This window comes from Notamacropus eugenii, chromosome 5 (genome assembly GCF_028372415.1).
Source record: "Notamacropus eugenii isolate mMacEug1 chromosome 5, mMacEug1.pri_v2, whole genome shotgun sequence".
Classification (NCBI taxonomy): Eukaryota; Metazoa; Chordata; class Mammalia; order Diprotodontia; family Macropodidae; genus Notamacropus; species Notamacropus eugenii.
Genome location: NC_092876.1, coordinates 370,956,516 through 370,981,740, shown reverse-complemented (window position 1 = coordinate 370,981,740; position 25,225 = coordinate 370,956,516). Strand labels below are relative to the sequence as shown.

General features: G+C 36.8%; 1 protein-coding gene across 3 annotated transcripts in view; it reads right to left on the bottom strand.

Moving 5' to 3' along the window:
- Nucleotides 1–25,225, bottom strand: part of SCML2 (Scm polycomb group protein like 2) — a 162,098-nt gene that overhangs the window by 41,193 nt on the left and 95,680 nt on the right. For all 3 annotated transcript variants that reach the window (XM_072614216.1, XM_072614217.1, XM_072614218.1), the window contains exon 9: nt 1,757–1,892. In XM_072614216.1, coding sequence (XP_072470317.1) covers nt 1,757–1,892 — 136 coding nt within the window. The remainder of the gene's footprint in view (nt 1–1,756; nt 1,893–25,225) is intronic.

Here is a 25,225-nt window from a genome sequence, read left to right as displayed (position 1 = left end):
CATCAAGAGAAAAGGACATTCTAATAATACAAGACTATTCCACATCAACTACAAAAAAGAGGAAGGAATGGAATAATGTGTTCTGAGGATCATTAGAGCTCAAGATCCAGTACAAGGTGACTTCTTCTGCAAATCTAAGCTGAACTAAATGAGACAAAAGATAGACATTCAATAATAAGAGCTTGAAACATTTTTAGAAAAAAAGCTAAAAATGAAAGTTTATTTGTTTCATGAACACCCCAAACAACAAAAATGTATGGGAAGAATTGAATAAATGCAGACAGTAATAGTTAACCACAGAAATATCATTCTACTGACCTTTACTGACTTTTTTCTACAAATACACAACAAGAAAGGGAAATCTAGGAAAGGCAATAGTGAAGGGATGTGGGGCAAAATTACAGACAGAAACTGGCAACACTCAGACTACAGATGAATGCTCCTTTCATGGGGACTGACTATATTACAACATGGCAGTAGTCACGAAAGGAGGGAAAGGAAGCAGGGGAATACAGAGTGAGTGATACACTGGGATTAAATTATGACTATCCATGAGGGATCTCATTGGTAGAGAAAAGTCTACAGGAGAGTGGGTGAGAAGGAAGAGGAAAGATTGAAAAAGGGAGGGAAGTTAAGAGGTGGGATGGAGGCTATGGACAAGGGAGAAGAGGACTTTACTGTGTATAAAGTCTGGGGGTTTGGCCTGAAAAGTCTACTTGGTGGGGATTGAGGGGGAAGGTAGGGAGTGGTGGAACCCCTGAAGGTAGACACCTAGAGGAGTGGGAGGGCACAGAGCCACGGAAAAGATTTCCTAGCAAATGTAAAAAAAAAAAAAAAGAGGTCAATGATATAAATGGAGTGGTGGAAGGCACGATGGGAGAAGTTAGCCTACCAAGCACGGGGCAACTGGCACTGTTCTGAGAGGGAGGCACAATGGAAAAGAGGGGTGAGCCCTACAAGGTAGCAGCAGAAAGCACCTACACAACAGAACCTGGAGTGGATACCTTAGAACACTGACTATATGAAGAATAAAGAGAAAGGTGAGAGACTAGATGATTGCAGGAATCATGAACCAGAAAATAAAGGTCTAGAGTAAACAGAAAGAAAAAGGTGGATAATGAAGAGAGTGTTAATATTACCTTATTTTAAGCATTTTAATCTTTTTTTTAAAGTGTCTCTGTTCCCACTGGCTCTCTTCCCATCACTCCTGCTCTCCTCTTCTTTATTATTTACAAACTCTTTAGGGTTTGTTTATGCACTCTTTTTTCCTGCTTTTATCTGATTAATATGTTTCTATCCCTTCTTTTTTCTTCTCAGGTAGGCTTCTCCTTTTTCTCCTCCCTTTTAACTAGTTCTGTTCATTAGTTTGGGAAATTTTAAAATCCTGAGTCTTAGCTTCCTCATCTGTAAAATGAGGGTAGAGGACTAGATGGTACCTAAGGACTCTTCCAGCTCTAACTCTCTGATCCTATGATTCTTCTGGGAAGCCTCCTTGAAGGTCCCATACTGCTAGTACACTGGAATATACTGATCAATTTTATTCCTCATTTTATTCCTTTATTAACAAGAACTTTATGTTTACAAAATGTGTTATCAATTAGGGTTTTAACTTAAGTGAATATGAAAAATGTTAAGATGAATTAGTTTGGATCTATTTTGAAACTACATACTTCTCGTGACTCCAGAGATGTTGAGAAAATTAACATTTAAAATAAAACAAAGCACAAGATAAGCAATTCTATACATATTTTTTTACCTGTAGATATAACTGCAGCAGTTGTCCCAGAAATACCAATTCCATCTTTAAGAATAACTGGATTACTATTGTTTAAGTTGGGCAAATTGATATGAGTTGTGGATACAGGAGAACAAGGTACTGCATGAATTTTTTTCTATTAAAAAAAAAAAAGAAATCACATGAACACAATGTTTTAGGAAAAAAATAACAATTTCTCTAAAACTGACCCCCAAAATAGTTCTTTCCACCTTTAGTATAAAAACTCTAATTTCTCTCTATCTTTATTATCACTTATGCTCTATGCCTTTTAAATGTTCAGAAGCAGAAAAGTAACTACTTGGAAGCTCCCCCTTGAGCGTTCAGAAATGTTTCATAGAAAGACTCCTTTACAGGCAGTTATAGGAAACATAAAAGACTTAAGTCAGATTCAAATGTTTCTACATGCAATTTAGGTTTCTATTATTGGTTTTATTTCTGAGTTTTGAAATAAATCCTGATATTTAAAAAAGGATATCAAGCTTTGCTTTTCTGATCTTTTGTTACAAAGGTTAAGTTTTTGAACCCTGAATTGTGACCACAGTCAATTCTGGATAAGGAACTGGAAATTAAAATTCAATTAGCCTTCTGCTCCAAGGTATGATTTTTGACTATAATAAACTACATAAATAAAAGTTTTGGAAAAAAATAGGTAATAAGTACAGTATCTCAGCAATGAAAAGGACTTCAGGATATCTAGACCAATCTGTACAAGAAAAAGAATCTGTAACATACACTAATGTTTCAGGCCTTTGCTTTAAGATGTCTTGTGAGGGGGAATCTATTCCACTTATGGAATTCTCTATTTTTCTAATTAGTTTATTTTTAATTTACAACATTCAGTCCCGCAAGCTTTTGAGTTTTAAATTTTCTCCTCCTTCCTCCCCTCTCTCCTCCCCAAGACAGCATGCAATCTGATATACGTTCTATATATGTTCATATTAAGCATATTTTTACATTAGTCACGTAAGAAGAACGGAATGAATGAGAAAGAAGAAACAAAACAAAAAAGAGAGAGCAAATAGCATGCTTCAATCTGCATTCAGACTCCATAGTTCTTTCTCTGGATATGGATAGCATTTTCCATCATGAGCCTTTTGGCATTGTCTTACAATCTGGCATTGCTGAGAAGAGAGGTCTATCAAAGTTGATCATCACACAACATGGCTCTGTGTACAATCTTTTCCTAGTCCTGCTCCCCTCACTCAGCATCAGTTCATATAAATTTTTCCAGGTTTTTCTAAAGTCTGCCTGCTCATTATTTCTTATAACACAATAGTATTCCATTATATTCACATACCACAATTTGTTCAGTAATTTCCCAGTTGATAGGCATCCCCTCAATTTCCAATTCTTTGCCACCACAAAAAACGCTATTATAAATATTTTTATACACGTGGGTCCTTTTCCCATTTATATGATCTCTTGGGGATCTTAGAAGTGGGTATTGCTGGTTCAAAGGGTATGCACATTTTACAGCCCTTAGGGCATAGGAACTCTCTAATTATTAAGACTTTTTCCTTACATCAAACCAAAATCTAGCTTTCTACATCTATTACAAGTACTGTCCCATAGAATCAGTCAGATCACCACTTCTCCCCTCTTTTTAAACAGAAATAAGTGCTGTATTTTGTCAGTGGATTTTTATCATGTACTAGTAGAATCATATGATATTTTAAAAAATATTAATCTGGATGCTTTCCAAATGTTGAAAGAGGCTTTAATCTCATAATAAAAGGTGGCAGTTATAACATGTGATTTTTTAAAAAACTTGCCTAATCTATTAATATTTTTGATAAACATCATTCTGTTAACACTCATTAGTCACAATGATGATCTATAGTTTTCTTTCAATGCATTATCTTTCCTTGACTCAGGAATCAAGATCCTATCTATTAGAATAAGAAGTTATAAGATGTTTTCTCTCTCCATTTTTATAAATAATTTATATAGCTTAAATTATTTTATTTTGAATATGAGATAACATAAATCCGTCTTCAACTGAGTTCTTCTTCCCTTTTTGTACCTTATTTATGAAAGAATTTGAGAATAATTAAGATATGATAGATCTCTAGTGATTACTTAATGTCAACAGAAATATGCATATGCATACACACATATACTCATAGAGAGATTATATATTTTGTAAGCTTCACATGGCACCATTACAGAAATTTATTATGTACCAAGGCATAAAAAAACCTACAAATACAGGAAACAGAAATAGTAAGCATATTTTTTCTGATCACTATTCAAATAAAAAATCATGTTAAATAAAAGACCTTTGAAAAAAGGAAATTAATTGGATTTGCTGGATATGGATTAACACTAAAGAACTGGTGGGTCAAAGAATAAATCATAGAAACAAAAGAAGATTTCATTAAATAAGTAGACAATATACCAAAACTTCTGGGATGTAACTTCAATAGTTCTTCAGAGAAATTTTATAACTTCCAACACTTTCATCATTGAAAGTTCAGAAAATTACCCTCACAAATTAAAAAAAATTAAAGTAACAAAAAATGACAACCAATGAGAAATTCTGAAAATCAAAGTGATTTACAAAAATGAAAACATTTAAAATATTAAATTGACAATAATACTAAGCTTAAAAAGCAGATAAAGCACTTGATTTTAGTAAGAAAAAGTATAAAGCCAAACTATTAGCGTTAAATAAAAGAATTCACAAGTACTGAATATGAAACAAAAGAAATTCTCAGAAACTAATCTTAGCAATTCTATCCTAACAAAACTGACAAGTGAAATGGAGGATTAATAAAAATGCAAAATGTCCAAATTAAAAGAATAATTTAAACCTAACATTAGAAAAAGAAACTGACCTAGCCATAAACGAAGTCTCAAAGAAAAAATCCCTAGGATCAGACAGATTTACAAGTAAATTCCACCAAATACTCAAAAAATAATTATTTCCATTTTTACATAAATAAGTAATCCTACCAAACTCCTTTTTGTAGGACACATTTGAAAAAGAAAATGCTAAATCAACATCCTTAATATATATTGACATAAAAATATCAATGAGCAAAATATTATACACTCTGATGAGGCTGGATTTATACCACGAATACAGGGTTGGTTAATATGTGAAAAACTATAAACATAATTTGTTGTTCAGTCATTTTCAGTTGTGTCCAGCTCTTTCATGACCTCAGGCGTTTTCTTGGCAAATATTCTGCAGTGGTTTGCCATTTCTTTCTTTAACACATTTTACAGATGATGAAACTGAGATAAACAGTGTTAAGTGACTTGCCCAGGGCCACATAACTAGTAAGTGTCTGAGGCCAGATTTGAACTCAGGAAGATGAAGCTTCCTAATTCCAAGCCCAGTGCTCTAGGCACTGTGCCACCTACCTGCCCATAAACATAATAGAATATATTTAAAACAAAAATAATGAAAACATGGTTAGAAGACTCTACCATAGGTTGGGCATAAATAGTCCACCTAAACATTTAAAAATCATAGGACTATCTCAAAAAAATATTCAAAGGAGTTTTGCCAAATTCAATATGTTTTTGTTAAAAACAACAAAAACCATAAGAATAAGAACAAAAAACTTTTCCTAATACAGCAAAATAATGGAGTACTAGATGACCAGACCACTATCACCATTATCAGTTAGGTGGCACAGTGATTAAAGCATACCATATCATCTGATTCTGGAAGACTTTAGTTCAAATCTGGTCTCAGACACTAGTTATGTAACTCTGGGCAAGTAATTTAACCTTTGTTTGCCTCAGCTCTCTTGAGGTAACTGGGATGTAATATGGGTTGTAATGGGATGTAAACTGGATGATAATAATAGTACCCACCTCCTAAGGTTGCTGTGAGGATAGAATGAGATAACTGTAAAACACTTTGTACAATATCTGGCACTATAAACACTATATAAATGTTAGCTATTATTATTATCACCATCATCATCTAAACTTGCTAACTATATCAAACTACAAGGAGAAGAAATTGTGAAAAACAAGCACAGGCAAAGAAGAAACAAAACAATCACTTTTGCAAATGACATGATGATCTTTCTAAAGAACCTTAAAGGATCAACTAAAAATTAAGCAATAAATTCAGCAGAGTTGCAGGATATAAAACCCACATAATGAGCATTTTTGAGTATTTCCAAAAACAACAGCAGGAAGAGATAGAAAATTTCCATTAAAAAATAATTTAAAAATTTCCAAAATATTCAGGAATCTACCCACCAAGACACAAAGGTACAATGAATAGAACTACAAAACACATTTTAAAGGAATAAAGACAGGTTTGATATATGTCAATATGATAAAAGTAATCCATTCAAATTAATTTACTGCTTCAGTGTCATAGGAAAGAATTAAAAGATTAGAATTCTAGAAAAAATAATGACACAATTCATCTTGAGAAATAAAAGTTCAAGGAATTTAAAGGAAATAATGAGAACAAGGGAGTACAAATGCCAGACTTCAAAGTATGCTACAAAATGATTATCATCAAAGCTATTTGGTACTAGCTTAAAAAACAGACAGGTTAATCAGCTGACAGAAGCATATGAACATAGCAGCATCATATTTGATAAAAACTCAAAACCTAACTACACAAGTAAAACCCCACTTTTCAAAAAAATTTCAGGAAAAACTCAAAAGCAATCTAAAAGAGATTAAGTTAAGATCAATACTTCAAGATTATATGTGTGGTAGCAAATAGATATAATACTTAGAAATAAAAGTTCATATCACAGATAAATCAGAAGAACAACAATATTTTATTGTCTTTCGCAGTTAGAAGATTTTATGATGAGAGACACAAAAAGAGACAGAAAGAGAGAGAAAAGAGCATGGGAGATAAAATGAAAAAAATTTCCTTACATAGAATTTTAAAATTTTTGCACAAAAAAATTCAAGCAACTAAAATTAGAAAGGAAAAGAGTTAATTAAGTAGGAGAAAAATGTCTGCATAAAATTTCTTTGACTAAAATCTGACATACAAAATACATTAAGTAACTCAAATATAAAAGCCATTTCTCAAAGTTTAAAAGATATAAACAGCTATCAAAATAAGAAATCCAAGCTATCAACAATCAAATGACAAAATGCTCCAAATTACCATAGAAAAATGCAAATTAAAAACTAAGGTTACATTTCATAAAATCATATTAGCAAATATGACTAGTAAAGAAAATGATAATTTTGGTCAGGGATATATGAAAGGACATGCACACTAATGCACGGATGGCAGGGAGAATGAGTCTAGTCTGTCTGGAAAGCAATTTGGAACTTAAAAGGACAGTAAACTATGCATGCCTTTTGACCCAGTCATCCCACTACAATGTCAACACACCCAAAGAAATCAAAAAAAGAAAAAGACTCACATATTCAAAAATACTTACAGCAATTCTTTTCATAACAGCAAAGAAATAAAAACAAAAAGGATGGCCAACAATTGGAGAACGTCTGAACAAGATTTGGGCACATTAACGTACTAGATTATTATTACCCCTAAGATATGATGAAATGGATGGTTTGAGAGAAGCTTGGGAAGCTCCATATGAACATATGAGGTAGAATGAAGTGAGCAGAAACAGGAGAACAATTTATTCAACAACATTGTAAAGAAAAACATGGGAAGATTTAAGAAAATTGATCAAAATAATGACCAACAAACATATCCAGAGTTTCCCACTTCCTAACAAAGATATGGTAGAAACAAGATGCTAAATTTTATTTATATATGTGTGTGTGTGTGTGTGTATACACACACACACACATATATATATATATATATATATATATGCAATTAGACACTGTAATGTGGGAGTTAGTCTACTGGAATAATTATGTTACAAGGTTGTTTTTTTTTTTTCTCCATCTCCCAATGGGGGAAAAAGCACTGATGAGTGGAGCTAGAAACAGGTTGTCAGAAAAATGAAAAAAAGAAAAAGTTATTAAAGAATTTTTATAAATATATATAGAAGAACAAGTCTAATCATTCTGGAGAACAATTTGAAACTATGTCCAAAGGGCTACAAGACTGCGTATATCCACTGACCCAACAATACTGCTATTAGGACTATACACCAAAGAGATCAAAGGAAAAGGAAAAAGGCTCATGTGTACAAGAATATTTACCGCAGTTCTTTTTAGTGGCATATATATATATATATATATATATATATATATATATATATATATATATATATATATATAAAAACTGAGGGGATATCCATCAATTAGGGAATGCCAAACTAGTTGTGGGATATGATTGTGCTGGGATATTATTGTGCTACAAGAAAATGATGAAGGGATGCTTTCACAAAAATCTGGCAAGATTTATATGAGTTGATATAAAAGTGAAACGAGCAGAAGTAGGATGAATGGATATTTATGAAATTATGAAATGGTGGCAGGCACTCTTGGTTCTTTGGGTACTCACTGAGAAAAGACTACGATTGGCAGCAGGTAAGAGTAGCAATCACATTTTGATTACCAAAGAAGGTACAGACACAAGTGCTAAGAGGGATAGAGAAATGGCGACATGGGTGGGGGGGATGGAATGGTGAAGGGAGTCAGGCAGAATGAAGGAAGACGATGGGGAGAAGAGTTGGGAGCACTCTGATGGAGAGGAAAAGAGGGCTGGACGACAGAAGTTTGAGGTCTCTTTTTTCAGGGTTTTGGGATTAGTTCATTAGCTTAGCCAAATCATCTCAAAGTTTTCATTAAATCTTTAAAATTATCTCCTCGAAGTTATCAGAACCTTTTTGATGTTCTGCAAGATTAGGAACTGTAGCCCAAATTTTGTCGGGAATTTTTTATCATAGGACCAGAATCTTGACAGCAGTGCCTGGATGGTTTCTATTGATTCAGCACACATTACTAGGATATAAATTTTGGTTGCTAGATGATACACTTTGTAAATTATGTTCCTTTGACCTATGGGATAATTTATACATGACTTTCAGGTTTCCTCTTTGCAATTTTATTGCCCCTTTATGTTGGCTACTTATAAAACTTACTATACCAATTGCAAAGGGGAGGGAGGGGGAACAAAATACTATTTCAACATGTAGGAGAACACTGTACCTAGTAACAACAATACTGTAATGATAATCAAGTGAGAAAGATTTAGGTACTCTGATCAATATGATGATCCATAACAACACCAAAGGACTCAAGATGAAAAATATTATCTACCTCCAAAGAGAGAAATGATGAATTCTGAGTGCAGAGTGTAGCATATTTTCTTTTACTCTTTATTTTTCTTGCTTTTCCCCATCCACAACATGGATACTGTGGAAATATGCTTTAAATGACTTCATATATAAAATGGGCATCTTATTTCTTGCCTTCTCATTGGGTGGGGGAGGGAAAAAAGAAAATTCATAACTGAAAATAAATTTTGTTAAAAAAAACTTTTTAAATAAAAATATACACAGAAGAGAAACCAAAAGAAATATAGACTAGCAGGTCATATTTGAAAGTGACACGCTAAAGTTATTCCTTAAAAGGAAAAGTGTGCATAAGAGCAATTTGCAGTTCTGATTCAATTTCCTTGCCTTCTTCCATTGTTGAGCACAATACTCAGCACAAAGTAAAGTGTTTGAAAAATGTTCTATCTAATTACGTTTTTTACCGTTCCATTTCCATCATCTACTATATTTTAGCGTCCACAAGCCCTGCTGATTCTACCTCCACAAACTCTCTCCCTCTCTTCTGATATCCCCCATCCTCTCTCTCTCTCCCTCTCTCACACACACACATAGACACACAGTCTTATATTCCCAATACCTTAATTCAGATGTTCAGTGTTCTCACCTATACTATCTTATCTGAGTCACACATTGCCTCCAGTATCTGTTCTCTTAATTAAATTCAAGACACATTTATTAAAAACCTACTATATTACATGGCAGCATAACAAAGTGCAGAGAACTGGCCTCTGGTTCAGGAAGGTTTGGGTTAATGAACCTCTCAGGTTCCCAGACAATAAAAGCTTAAAACTTTCAGTTGCAGACTAGGTATCCATCTGCATAGGCAAAGGAATTGGGTATACCAAAGAAATCAGAGGTCCAAACCACACCATCCTTCTCCCTTTCTTAGAACCAGAAGACAAAGTATAAATAGAAAGAATTTACCAGTCTGCTCCTGAAAGAAACGCACAAATGAAAACCCCTAGGAACATTATAGCTAAAATCCAAAACTTCCACATCAAATAAAAATACTGCAAGAAGTCAGAAACAAAGGACTCAAGCAGTGAGAAGCCACAGTAAAAGTCACACACAATTTAACAGCCACCACCATAATGATGCAGAGAGCTTAGAATATGATACTCCAGAAGGCAAAAAGATCTAGGCTGTAGCCAGTAATAACTTATCAAGCAAAATTAAGTATAATCAAACCAGAAAATGGAAATAGAAGTGCTTCCAAGCATTCTGCACGAAAATATCAAAGCTGTGTAAAACCTCTGAAGTCGAAACACAAAGGTTGAGAGAAATATACAAAAGTAAACATGAATAAACAAAAAGGGACTCAATAAGGATAAACTGTTAACATTCTAATAGGGAGAGATGATACATTTGTCTCTTCCAAACCCTATCATCATAAGGGATCTTAAAAGGAATCTAATTAGACAGAAGGTCTGGGAATCACTCTACTATGTCTTGATGATCATAAGAGAAGAATAAAAAGGGAGGGGAAGAGGAATACAGAAGTAAGGATGGGAGGGGTTGAGGGAAGGGTTGAAAGAATTTTCGGGAAATCATTTCACATAATCAGACTATGCAAGCAGAAATCCATACAAAGAAGAGAGAAGAGAAGGTTGTGGGGAATGTTGAGCCTTGAATCTCTCCTCATCTGAACTGGTCAAAAAAGGGAAGAATACACATATAGACACACAGAGTTCGGTACAGAAATACATTTCACTCAACAGGAGAAAAGGGGGAATAAGGGGAAGGGTAGATTAAGGGACGAATTTTAATACTAAGCAAAACAGTAACTAAGGATATACAAAAATGGTAAATTTTTTGAGGGGATAAAGAACAGAAATCTGATGGGGTGAATATCAATTGGTGAATGACTGAACAAGATATGGTATATAAATGTGGTAGAATACTGTGCCTTAAAAAATGATGAAGGGATAGTTTCAGAAAAACCTAAGGCAGCTTATATGAACTGATACAGAGTAAAGTGAACAGAATCAGGAAAACAATACATACAATGACAACAACATGTCAAGGACAAACAACTTGGAAAGAGTTAAGAACTCGGATCAGCACAATGACCAACCACTATTTCAGAGGACTAATGACAAATCACACTACCCACTGACAAAGAATTGGAAATTGAGGGGATGCCCATCAACTGGAGAATGGCTGAACAAGTTGTGATATATGAATGTAATGGAATACTATTGTGCTATAAGAAATAATAGGCAGGATGGCATTAGAAGAACCTGGAAGGACTTACATGAACTGATGCTGAGTGAAGTAAGGAGAACATTATACATGGTAACAGTAACATTATGCGATGATTATCTATGACTGACTTAGTTCCTGCAAAACAACGATCCAAGACAATTCCAAAAGACTCATGAGGTAAAATGTCATCCACATCCAGAGAAAAGAATGATGGAGTCTAAATGCAGATTAAAACACACTATTTTCAAAAAAATAAACAACACTACCCACCTCCTGATAGGTAAAGAACTTAAGAGTGTTTTGGATATGGACAATGCAGAAATCTGTCTTGTTTGACTATAATATTTGTAACAAGGTTTTTGTTTATCTTTCATTCTCAATTGGGCAAGGAAGGCATCTTTTAAGATTGAAAAAAATAAAAATGAGTTCAGTGTTTTCCGTATTCTGATGCCACGCCATCTGATTGAAGTATGTTAAATATTTACATTCATTCATTTTCTGATACATTGCAGCATAATGTATTTTCACTTGATCGAGTCCATTTTTGCTGCTGCTTTGTCTGAGATTATGCATTTCTGAGTTTAGCTGAAGCATAGTAGGTATTGCTCCAGTCTCTTATTTTAAGTCTCTGGGAATATTTATGCTTCAAGTAAACAACATACTGTTAGATTCTTTCTAATTCATGCTGCTATATACTTCCATACTATACATGAGCTCATGCCATTTTCATTTCCAATCATCATGTTTCCTCCAATCTATTCATATTTTTTCCATTCTTTGCAGCCTTCCAACTCTATCAGAAAGAGAGCAATGAGGGAAGTATTTCCAGCAACAGTGAGCTAAACGATGCAATCTGCTTCTGCTTCCCTCCCCCTCTCTTCTTTTTCCTTCATCAAGATCCCAATAACAAGTTTTTATCCTTTTTTCCTTCCCTCTGTACAATCTACTTTCCAGAACTTATTAGACTATGTTTATGATTAATACCTACCTTAATCAACCCCCTCTTATTGCCAATTTATACTCCTTTGACCAGGTCAGATGAAAGTGAGGTTCAGTTATCACCTACTCCCCACTCTTATCCCTTTCTCCTTGTTAGTAGAGTCTACCTCAATAACGTTGTGATAAATTCTCACAGCCTCTCTCCCTCCCGTTATTTTCCCTAGTCATCAAAACATAACAAAACATTCCCACACCGTATTTGTCTCCTATCTGAATCCCTTTATCACCCCTGATATTACGGTTCTAAGGGATCATGGGGCCAGTCCCTTCATGTGCAAAAATGAAGATCATAATAGCCCCTACCTCCCATGGCTATTGTGAGAATAAAATGAGATATTTGTAAAATGCTTTGCAAATGTTAAAGCACTTTGAGTGCTAGTAGTAGTAACAGTAATAGTAGAATCATACATTAGAATAGAGTTAATCCTTCTTTAATCCCTTATTATTGCCTGCTCATATTTACTTACTTTTCTCATGACTTCTATGTTTGTTTATACTTCAAAATTTCTACTCACTTCTGTTCTTTTCATGAGAAATGCTTGGAAATCCTCTACTTAATTAAAATTCCATTTTTTCCTCTGTAAGATTATGCTCAGTTTTGTAGTATGTTATTCTTGGCTATCAGTCTGTATCTTTTGTTTTTTGGAATATGATGATACAAACTCTCCACTGTTTTATATGGCAGCTGCTAAATTATGTGTAATCTTGACTGTGGCTTCTTAGTATTTGAACTGTCTTTCTGGATGCTTACAATATTTTTTCTTTGACATTGAAGCTGTAATGTCCTTAGGAGTTCTCATTTAGGACTTTATGTCAGGAGGCAACTCACAGATTCTTTCTAGTTTCATTTTGACTTCTACAGAGATGCTTCAGTTTTCTTTCATTAATTCCTGGAAATATGCTGAGCCTTTCTTTTTGGTTGTGGACTTCCAGTAGTCCAATAATTCTTAAGTGCTCTCTTCTTGATGTGTCAGCTATTTTTGATATGAGTTACTTTATGTTTTCTTCTATGTATTTGGTCATCTAACTTTTGTTTCAATTCTTCTTGTGTCATGATGAAGTCATTTACTTCTGTATGCTCTACCTTAGTTTTCAAGGAATTTGTATTACTGGGCTAATGCTTTTGTACCTCTTTTATAAAAACTGTTGTTTTTCCTCCACAGCTTTAATTTATTTTCCAAACCTTTCCTCTGATACTCTTATTTCATTTAAAAAAATAGCTTTTTAACTTTTAAAAACTTTTACTTTACTTTTCCCAGGAATTCTAACTGAACTTTTGTTTAACCTGAATTTTTCTTTGAAGTGCTGCTTATAGATGTTTTGGAGTCATTCTCTTCTTTTCTGTTTGTGTCATGAATACCCTGGTATATCTGCAGGCTCAGACAAACAGAACCACAGGCTGCCCCTATTGCCTACTCACTAGAGGTTCCAGAGCAGACTGTGGGGCATGAGGCCCTGCTCCTCTCCAGAAGTCAGTAACACAGCTGCTGCTCCCTTGCTCCTGGCTCCTTGCTCAGAAACAAGTCATGGGGGTGGGTGGGTGGAGAGCCAAGATTGTAGAGTAGAAGGACAGACCTCTAGAAACTCTCCCCCCACAGCCCACAAAATACCTGTAAAAAATGATTCTGAACAAATTCTAGAGCAGCAGAAGCCACAAAACGACAGAGTGAAAGAGATTTCCAGCCCAAGACAGCCTAGAAGGGCCAACAGGAAAGGTCTATCACACCGGGCTCTGAGCAGAGCACAGCATACCCGAGGCAGCCTAGCACTGGCTGCACAGCGACCTGAGCAGGCTTCAGGGTGCGGAATTATGGGCAGCAGCTGTAGTTCCCAGTTTACTCAACCCACAAATGCCAAAGACAGTTTCAATGGTCAGTGAGAAAGGTCTTTCACCTGGGTGAGAAGGGAGCAGGGTCCTGCCCTAGCCCTGGCCCCAGGTGACCCCAGGTGGCTGCATCATCCATTTTTGGAGCCCTCAGCTGAAAGACCCTGGGGGAATTGAGCCACTGATCAGATCTCAGCCCCGAGTGGTGGTCCTCGGGTGAGGAGGAGCACTGGCTGGTGAAGGCTCTGGAGAGGGAATCCTGGGCAGAAAAGCTTGTGATTGCTTCCAGACCACAGCACAGGCCAGGAGAGGAGTAAACTCTTCTCTCTTGACTGTGCCACCTTAGAGGAATTGAGAACTTACAGGAACCTAGAGTATACCGTCCTCTTGACAAAGGACTCAAAAGTGAAGTAACAGGCTGGGAAATGCCCAAAAAAGGGAAAAAAGTAAGACTGTAGAAGGTTATTTTCTTGATGAACAGGTATTTTCTTCCATCCCTTTGGATAAGGAAGAACAATGTCATCAAAGGAAGATATAAAAGTCAAGGCTTCTGCATCCAAATGCTCCAAAATAAATATGTAATGGTCTCTGGCCATGGAAGAGCCCAAAAAGGATTTTGAAAATCAAGTAGGAGAGGTGGAATGAAAATTGGGAAGAGAAATGAGAGCGATGCAAGAAAGCCATGAAAAGTGAGTCAACAGCTTCCTAAAAGAGACCCAAAAAAATGCTGAAGAAAATAACACCTTTAAAAACAGACTAACCCAAATGGCAAAAGAGGTCCAAAAACCCAATAAGGAGGAGAATGTTTTAAAAAGCAGAACTGGCCAAATGGAAAAGGAGGTCCAAAAGCTCACTGAAGAAAATAGTTCTTTAAAAATTAGAATGGAGAAGATGGAAGCTAATGACTTTATGAGAAACCAAGAAATTACAAAACAAAACCAAAAGAATAAAAAAATTGAAGACAATGTGAAAGATGTCATTGGAAAAACAACTGACCTGGAAAATAGATCCAGGAGAGATAATTTTAAAATTATGGGACTACCTGAAAGCCATGATCAAAAAAAGAGCCTAGACATCATCTTTCAAGAAATTACCAAGGAAAACTGCCCTGCTATTCTAGAACCAGAGGGTAAAATAAATATTGAAAGAATTCATCGATCACCTCCTGAAAGAGATCCCCGAAGAAAAACTCCTAGGAATATTGTAGGCCAAATTCCAGACTTCCTACGTTAAGGAGAAAATATTGCAACCATCCAGAAACAAACAATTCAAGGATTGTGGAAATACAATCAGCATAACACAAGATCTAGCAGATTCTACATTAAGGCATCAAAAGGCCTGGAATACAATACTCCAGAAGTCAAAGGAACTAGGATTAAAAAGAAGAATCACCTACCCAGAAAAACTGAGTATAATGCTTCAGGGGAAAAAAATGGTCATTCAATGAAATAGAGGACTTTCAAGCATTCTTAATGAAAAGACCAGAGCTGAATAGAAAACTTGACTCTCAAACAAAAGAATCAAGAGAAGCATACAAAGGTGAACAGGAAAGAGAGATCATAAGGGACTTACTAAAGTTGAACAGTTTACATTCCTACATGAAAAGATAATATTTGTAACGCTTGAAACTCTTCTCAGTATTTGGGAAGCTGGAGGGATTATATACATATGTACATACACACACATATATATACAGGGCCCAGGATGAGTTGAATACGAAGGGATGATATCTAAAAAATAAAGTTAACAGGTGAGAGAAGAATATATTGGGAGCAGAAAGGGAGAAATGTAATGAGGCAAATTATCTCTCATAAAAGAGGCAAGAAAAAGCTTTTTCAATGGAAGGAAAAAGGGGAGAAGATGAGAGGCAAAAAGTGAAATTTACTCTCATCACATTTCTCTTAAGGAAGGAATAACATGCACACTCAATTTGGTATGAAAATCTATCTCACACTACTGGAAAATAGGGATGAAGGGGATAAGTGTGGTGTGGCGGGGGGATGATAGAAAGGAGGACAAACAGGAGGAGGGAGTAATTAGAAATAAATACTTTAGGGGAGGGACAAGGTCAAAAGAGAACAGAATAAATGAGGGGCAGGATAGGATGGAGGGAAATATAGTTAGTCTTTCACAACATGACTTATGGAAGTCTTTTGCAAAACTACCCTATACTGAATTGCTTGCTTTCTCAGTGGGGATGGGTGGAGAGGGAGGAAGGGAGAGAAGCTGGAACTCAAAGTTTGAGGAACGAATGTTGAGAACTGTTTTTATGTGCAACTAGGAAATAAGAAATACAGGTAATGAGGTATAGAAATCTATCTTGCCCTACAAGAAAAGAGAGAAGATGGGGATAAGGGAAGGGAGGTGTGTGACAGAAGGGAAGGCAGATTGAGGGAAAGGGTAATGAGATTGCACGGTATTTAGGGTGGGGGGAGGGGAGAGATGGGGAGAAAATTTGGAACTCAAAATCTTGTGGAAATGAAGGCTGAAAACTAAAAATAAATTAATTAATTAAAAAAAGAAAGAAAGAAACAAGCCACAGGTCACAACCCCCTTCTCTAGATGGAGTTATGTATTTCAGTCCATGATGAATCTGCAAAATAGCTCTGGGGAATGACAGACAGATTCCAGCTGGCCTCTCTTCTGTTCTTTTCATAAGGCTCAGGTCTCTCTCTGTTCTAGGTATAGGGCCCTTTTTGTCCTACTGCCCATCTCAGGGTCCCTCTTGGTCCCTATGCAGGAAGACTCCCTGTGACACCCTCCTGGCTACTCCTCATTCTCAGGCTCAGAAAACCTATCTCCTTGTTTTGACTTGGGCTAGAAAAAGGACTCCTTGGGACTTTTCCTTGTATTTCTCAATCAACATGGTGAATCTGGTGAGTTTTCTAAATCTTTGTGGAGTGTAAGTGCACACGCACGTATGAGTGTGCACATGCATGCGTGCGTATGTAAGCTTGACTACTATACTGCTTCCTCCTCCTTTGCCATCGTGCTGGTCTAATAACATTAATTCTTTTGACCATCAGATCTGACATTACGTCTTCTTTGAGATATAATTAAGGAATTGGACATCTTCTCCTTAACTTTTAGTGAGATTTTATATGAAGAAGCAAAAGATTTACTGTACAGGGTGTGACAAATAGGAAAGACCAAGAACTGGAAATAAAATAATATTAACACCACAACAATAAAAGTTAGTATGTAAATAATGCTGCAAGGTTGGCAAAGGATCTTACAAATATCTCATTTAAACCTAGGAGGTATGTGTTATTATTATTCCCATTTTATAGTGGAGGAAATTGAGGTAGACATTAAGTGACTTGCCTATAGTCATACAGTTAACAAGCATCTGAAGATAGAGTTGATTCCAGGTTCAGTGGACCTATGGCATCCTATCAAAAGTTTTGTTGGAAAGTAATGTGGCACAGAACATTTGTGGTTTGCTTTATTCACAAAATTATCTGGTGGTGAGGTGGGGTTTAGGGCTAATTTCTTATCTAAAAATCTTGCTCAAGTCTTATTGCTGCCTTCTGGTTTTTACACTAGTTATTTCCCCTTAATGATCACACCACTGCCACTGCTACTGCCACTCCCACCCATTTACAGAACTCTCCCTTTGTAACAAAGAAAAATATCAAAGTAAAGCCAACTAGGCAGGCAGCTAGCTTTGCACACACTAAGTACTTTTTCATTGATTTCCACCCCTTCTCTTAAGTTTCTTTCAATTCTGAGACTCCGTAAGATTTGCTTTAATACTATCTTTAGTGTTAATGCCATGGTACCCTTGGATGAGACATAAGATAAGCATCTGCCTCATAGTGAATTCTTCAGTGAATCAAAGGATATCAGAGCAAAAGGAACCACAGAGATTATCTGGTCTAAATTCCTTATTGAAATGGATGAGGCAACTGAAACTTAGTGAGGCCAAGTGACTTGCCTACAGTAATAAGCTAGGTAGTTAGGTGGCTCAGTGAATGGACCACTAGTTGTGGAGTCAGAAAGACTTCCAGAGTTCAAATCTGGCCTCAGAGACTTACTAGCTGTGTGACCCAGATAAGTCATTTTAACTCTTTCTCAGTTTCCTTATTTGTAAAATGAACTAAAAGAAATAGGAAACCACTCCAGTATCTTTGCCAAAAAGAAAAAGAAAAATGGAGTTAAGAAGAGCTGAATACGACTGAAAACGACTGAACAAAGTCCACTAACTTGACTACCAATCCTAAAGGTGTAATATTCTCTATCTATAGCTCTCCACCTTAATATTTAAGAGGAATATTTCATCAATACTTCTCATACCACAGTGCTTGTCTTTAATTTTTTCATTCCTTCAGGTATTCCCAAAATGTCTCAAACTTTTAGAAATTTTTCTTTTCAAAACAAAAAGAATGATGCACTTCTGCCAAATTTGGCTGTGATTTGTACATTCCAAGATAATATTCCACTGTCATAGGCTCATCATCTTAAGAGCTGGACCAACCCTTAAAGGACATGGGTCCAACCCTCTCATTTTACAGATGTGCCCAGGCTCACATAACTAGTTAGTTCTTAAGAAAGATTTGAGCCTAAGCCTTCCTGACTCCAAGTCTAGGGCTCTACCATCTAAACCACAATGTCATGAAGCCGAAGGGTGAACCAAAGCACTCCCTGCAGTGCTCCTTGTATGCATGACAGGCTCAGTAAAATCAAAGTCCTTCTAAGGCTCCAGAAATCTGAGGGTCCCAAGAGGGTCTATGGAGCAGGAAGCTGGGCTTTTCCCTATCCCCATTTAAGATCCCTACCCCCAAGTACTGCTTCTGGGCCCTTCTCCTCCCTGGCCAAATAAGAAAAATCCTGGAGTATGTAGAACTGATCTGAGCCAAGTAGTAAAATAAGCACTTAATCCTTTCCTCAAAGGACCAGGCTCCCTCTGAAAGAGCTGTACTCCAGCCTCTTCCCCTCAGCAGATGCTACAATTCTCAAGTTCCTGTTTCAATTTGTTTGACTTGTGCATTTTGCACCAATATAACATACTAACTGTAGGTACTGTACAATCCCCATCCCTCCAAAATAAGATTCTGAACTAGCCATCTCCGATGAACCTCCAATACCTAGCCAACGTGTAGGATATTCTCAGGGTCCTAAAGACACTGCTTTAGCAGGATAACTTCATCCTAGTATTGAAAGACAACACAGTCAGTCTATGTCCGTGTAGTCCATTATACTATGAGGCTCAATTTGGATCAACACGTGCATATGCAGTTCTGGAGACCTGGGGATAGTGGCAGCTCCCCTTTAATTCCCGTTTTCTTCCCCAAGTTGCCATCCATAGAGAGGAAGAAATCAAGGCCCAGAGAAAAGTAGAAATCTGCCTAAGATCAATCGATCAACAAGTAAAATTACTAAATACATACACAACCCTAAATGCTGAAAATTTAAAAAAAAAAAAAGAAAGTTCATGCCCTCAAGGAGCTTGCATCTTATAGAGGGAAATGTACCTATAGAAACAAAACAAATACAACGTAATTTGGGGGCTAGGCATGAATAACTGGAGGATTTATGAAAGAACTTTATGCATTTTATTCAAGTAAGCCTTTAGAGATACAAAGTTTCCCCTAATAACTGCTTTGGCTGCATCCCTTAAGTTTTGCTATGTTGTCTCAATGTTGTTTTTCTCTTGGATGAAGTGATTGATTGTTTCTGTGATTGGTTGTGTGACCCACTCATTCTTTAGAACAGATCATTTGATTTCCAATTAAATTCTGGTTTGTCTTTCCATGGCCCATTATTACATGTAATTTTTATTAAATCATGTTCTGAAAAGGATACATTTAATATTTCTGCCTTACTGCCTTGGATTCTGGGGTTTTTATACCCCAGTACATGGTCAGTTTTTGCATAGTACCATGTACCACTGAGGAAAAGGTTTATTCCTTTCTACTCCCATTCAATTTTCTATAGATGTCTATCATATCTAACTTTTCTAAGGTTTAATTTATCTCTGTAACTTCTTTCTTGTTTATTTTGTGACTAGGTTTATCCAGTTCTGAGAGGGAGCAGTTGAAGTTTCCCACTAGTAACAGTTTTGCTTTCTGTTTCTTCCAGTAACTCCCCTAACTTCTCTAACAATCTGGATTCTGTGCCACTTGGTCCCGACCCTCCCAGTGTGACTTATCTTTTATTTATTTTTTTGTTTTCTATTAAAGGGGCCATCCCCATGACTACTTTTAAAGAGATTTATTCACTGAATGGTCATTACCTCACTTTAAGTGAGTACCTGAATTGGCCAAGGTCTCCCAGTGCATCCTGGGCCATCTCCAGTCATCCTAATGAATATCTGGTCACTAGATCCAGATGGCTCAGGGGGAGAAAGTAAAGCTGGTGACCTTACAAAACCCTCCCTCACTCAAAACAAAGTCAAGTGCATCTCATGTCATCATTTCTCTGATGTCATGGTCCTCTTTGAAAACTAAGGATGAACACCACAACAACAATGTTGGAGGCAATGTCTGACATGTGCTTTGAAGGAAAAAAGGTCACAGGTCAAGTATAGCATCATAATATTAAGAGCTGGAAGAGACCTCAGAGGTAAGTCAGCCTTCATTCTGTCACCTAATCTTCTCAGTCTTTTCTCATATTACTCTTTCTCCATATAGTCTCTATTTCAGTCAATCTGGCCTGCTAAGTGTTCCCAAGACACAACAATCTATATCCCACCTTCCTGGGGCACATGTGTTCCTCTCCATGTATGGAATAAACTCTTTCTCTGTTCCCTCCTGAAAAGTCCCTGGCTTTCTTCAAGGAACTGCTCAGATGCTACCTCCCCAGGAGGCCTTTCCTAATCTCCTCACTTCTTAGCATTTTTTCATTCTCAAAATTACTTTGTAGATATTTTGTGTTTAGTTACTTATGTACATGTTGTGACCCTATCATAGAATAGCCTCTTTAAAAGTAAGACCTATTTTATTTTTGCCACTGCATTGCCAGCACCTAGCACAGTCTCTTGCATACAAGTAAGCACTTTTGTTGAACCGAATGGAAAAATATCTACAGTCTGAAGAATTCATGTTATACTGCAACCCATTTATTAGAAAACGTATAGAAATGGCCTCATAATCACTGTGTGGTATACAAATGCTAGATCTGGAGCAAACTAGTTTCAACTCCTGGCTCTCAGATTGTTTACTGGCTTGATGAACTGAGCAAGACTCTTTACAAGAATGCGCCTAATTGTAAAATGAGGATAACACTCCTTGGACAGAATACCTCAAGAAGTTTTTGTAAGGAAAGTGCTTTGTAAACATTCAAACACTATAGAAATGAATTTATTTTAAAGGCCACTAGATGGTGCAATGGTGCACAAGGCATCGAACCTGGAGTAAAGAAGTTCTGAGTTCAAATATGACTTCGGATACTGACTAGTTTGTGTGACCCTGGGGCAAATCACTTCACCTTTGTCTGTTTCCTCATCTGTAAATTACACCCAGAGTTGCTGTGAAACTAAAATTAAAGTATTTGTAAAGTACTTTGCAAACGTCAAAGTACTTTATTAATATTAGTTGTTATTAATGAAGCGGAAAAGCAGTGCAAGGGAACTTGTGATTCCGTGAAGATGCCCAACTGTGATTATTTGGGACTAGTTCACTGTTCAGGCATCACATAGAACTGTAGCAAATGAACTATAACTCCTTTCATTAAAATGACTGTGTAAGTAAAGGCACTTGAAAATTTTTTTAATATGAGTATTTACTTTCTGATGAAGGAAAATAAAATAAGTGATTACCAAGCACTAACTAACTAAATGGAACCAAAGCAGAACAGAGAAACAGCAGCCCTACGTGAAAAATCTGATCTACTTTTAGAATGACACATCATTCTAAAAATGTGAACAAAGATAGATTCAGAAATTAAGGAAAGGCATGTGAGAGTTAAATCTCTCAGAAAAACTAATACAGGTAAGTTTACAAGCTATTAATATAAGGTGATTAATAAGACAATTTCACTTTCCAAAACATTTTCATAATTCCCAGAATGTCAAACTATAAAAGGTTATTCTCTGACATAAAGACCACAAGGCATTTATAATAAATGTTACTTCAGAATTCTGATTACTTTGCCTCCTCTACCCAAAAAAGATTCAAGATAATTTTTTCATTATTGTGCTGGATCTATCAAGAAGTTTTCCCTCCCTCTAATTCTTTCCTTCAGACTCTTTTACTACATGGTAAAGACAAAAAAAAAAAAAAAAGCCTATATTTTATATTGTTCTTTTCAATAAAATGGGATATATAGCCAGTATAGAATATTCTATTGGGTATTTTTGTATTGAAATTTATTATAGAAACTTCAAAAAAAAAATTTTGCTTACATTTATCTTCTTACGTTTTTTAAAGACATTATCTTCTGTGTCTCCATAACTGTATTTTCCACCTTTTAATATGTAAATTCTTAAAGAAAACTCTACTCCTCCCTCATAAACAGATAGACAGACAGACAGCTGAAGATAGAATCATTCATTCATATATCTAAGCGATGCCTCACCAGGGCATAACGGGTTTGAGGGATTTTAACAAATGTAATTCTTGTATAACATAATACTATCTAAATATATATTTTAAGAGTATACTCAAAAAAAAATTTTTTAATGGCAATGTAAGACAGATAAGATTGAGTGAATTCATAGTCCTCTTTGAATAACCCTGTTAGAAAATAGAGATAATTTCCACCTTCCCAATTAAAAGCTTCAGAAACATAATTTTCCTTTAATTCTTCAAGAAGTAATAGACTAGGGGGCGGAGCCAAGATGGCGTAGTAGAAAGACGCACATACACATAGCTCCGAACCCACAACCCATAGAACAACTACAAAGAAGTAACTCACGGCGAATTCTGCACCCAGAGGCCACAGAACATTGGAGCGAGGGAGATTTCTGTTCCGGAGAGACCTGCAAACCTCTCGTAAAAGGTCCTTCGTGCTGCGGACTGGGCGCCAGGACTGGGAGCTGAGTACAGCCCTGCCGTGGCCGCGGCACCGAGAGGAACAGATCCGAGCGGGCTTCAGGGACGGGATCTCCAGCGGCCGCACAAGTACCTCCACCCACAGGTGACGGGGGTCTGTGAGAGAGTCCCTTTGGCGGGTCGAGGGGGGAGTGGGGTGCCCCCATGGCTCGGGCCCCCTCGGGAGACAGAAGCTGAGGGGCAGCGGCAGACCAGGGCTCCCCAAGCAGGCAGGAGCCTGGATCCATTGTTGAAGGTCTGTGCATAAACTCCCTGAGGGAACTGAGCCTGAGAGGCAGCCCTGCCCTCACCTGAGCATCTGAATTTAATCTCACACTGAATAGCAGCCCTGCCCCCGCCCAAAGCCCTGAGGCTGGAAGCAGCATTTGAATCTCAGACCCCAAACACTGGCTGGGAGGATCAGGAGGTGAGGTGGGTGTGAGGAAAATATTCAGAGGTCAAGTCACTGGCTGGGAAAATGCCCAGAAAAGGGAAAAGAAATAAGACTATAGAAGGTTACTTTCTTGGTGAACAGGCATTTCCTCCCTTCCTTTCTGATGAGGAAGAACAATGCTTACCATCAGGCAAAGACACAGAAATCAAGGCTTCTGTGTCCCAGCCCACTCAATGGGCACAGGCCATGGAAGAGCTCAAAAAGAATTTTGAAAATCAAGTTAGAGAGGTGGAGGAAAAGCTGGGAAGAGAAATGAGAGACATGAAGTCAAAGCATGAACAGCAAATCAGCTCCCTGCTAAAGGAGACCCAAAAAAATGTTGAAGAAAATAACACCTTGAAAACTAGCCTAACTCAATTGGCAAAAGAGGTTCAAAAAGCCAATGAGGAGAAGAATGCTTTCAAAAGCAGAATTAGCCAAATGGAAAAGGAACTTCAAAAGCTCACTGAAGAAAATAGTTCTTTAAAAATTAGAATGGAACAGATGGAGGCTAATGACTTTATGAGAAACCAAGAAATCACAAAACAAAACCAAAAGAATGAAAAAATGGAAGATAATGTGAAATATCTCATTGGAAAAACAACTGACCTGGAAAATAGAGCCAGGAGAGACAATTTAAAAATTATGGGCCTACCTGAAAGCCATGATCAGAAAAAGAGCCTAGACATCATCTTTCATGAAATTATCAAGGAAAACTGCCCTGAGATTCTAGAACCAGAGGGCAAAATAAATATTCAAGGAATCCACAGAACACCGCCTGAAAGAGATCCAAAAAGAGAAACTCCTAGGAACATTGTGGCCAAATTCCAGAACTCCCAGGTGAAAGAGAAAATATTGCAAGCAGCTAGAAAGAAACAATTCAAGTATTGTGGAAATACAATCAGGATAACACAAGATCTAGCAGCTTCTACATTAAGGGATCGAAGGGCATGGAATAGGATATTCCAGAAGTCAAAGGAACTAGGACTAAAACCAAGAATCACCTACCCAGCAAAACTGAGTATAATACTTCAGGGGAAAAATTGGTCTTTCAATGAAATAGAGGATTTTCAAGCATTCTTGATGAAAAGACCAGAGCTGAAAAGAAAATTTGACTTCCAAACACAAGAATGAAGAGAACCATGAAAAGGTGAACAGCAAAGAGAAGTCATAAGGGACTTACTAAAGTTGAACTGTTTACATTCCTACATGGAAAGACAATATTTGTAACTCTTGAAACATTTCAGTATCTGGGTACTGGGTGGGATTACACACACACACATGCACACACGCACACACACATAGAGACAGAGTGCACAGAGTGAATTGAAGAGGATGGGATCATATCTTAAAAAAAAAATGAAATCAAGCAGTGAGAGAGAAAGATATTGGGAGGAGAAAGGGAGAATTGAATGGGGCAAATTATCTCTCATAAAAGAGGCAAGCAAAAGACTCATTAGTGGAGGGATAAAGAGGGGAGGTGAGAGAAAAACATGAAGTCTACTCTCATCACATTCCACTAAAGGAAAGAATAAAATGCCTACTCATTTTGGTATGAAAACCTATCTTACAATACAGGAAAGTGGAGGATAAGGGGATAAGCAGAGTGGGGGGGGATGATAGAAGGGAGGGCATGGGGAGGAGAGTGCAATTTGAGGTCAACACTCATGGGGAGGGATAGGATCAAAAGAGAATAGAAGTAATGGGGGACAGGATAGGATGGAGGGAAATATAGTTAGTCCTATACAACACAACTATTATGGAAGTCATTTGCAAAACTACACAGATTTGGCCTATATTGAATTGCTT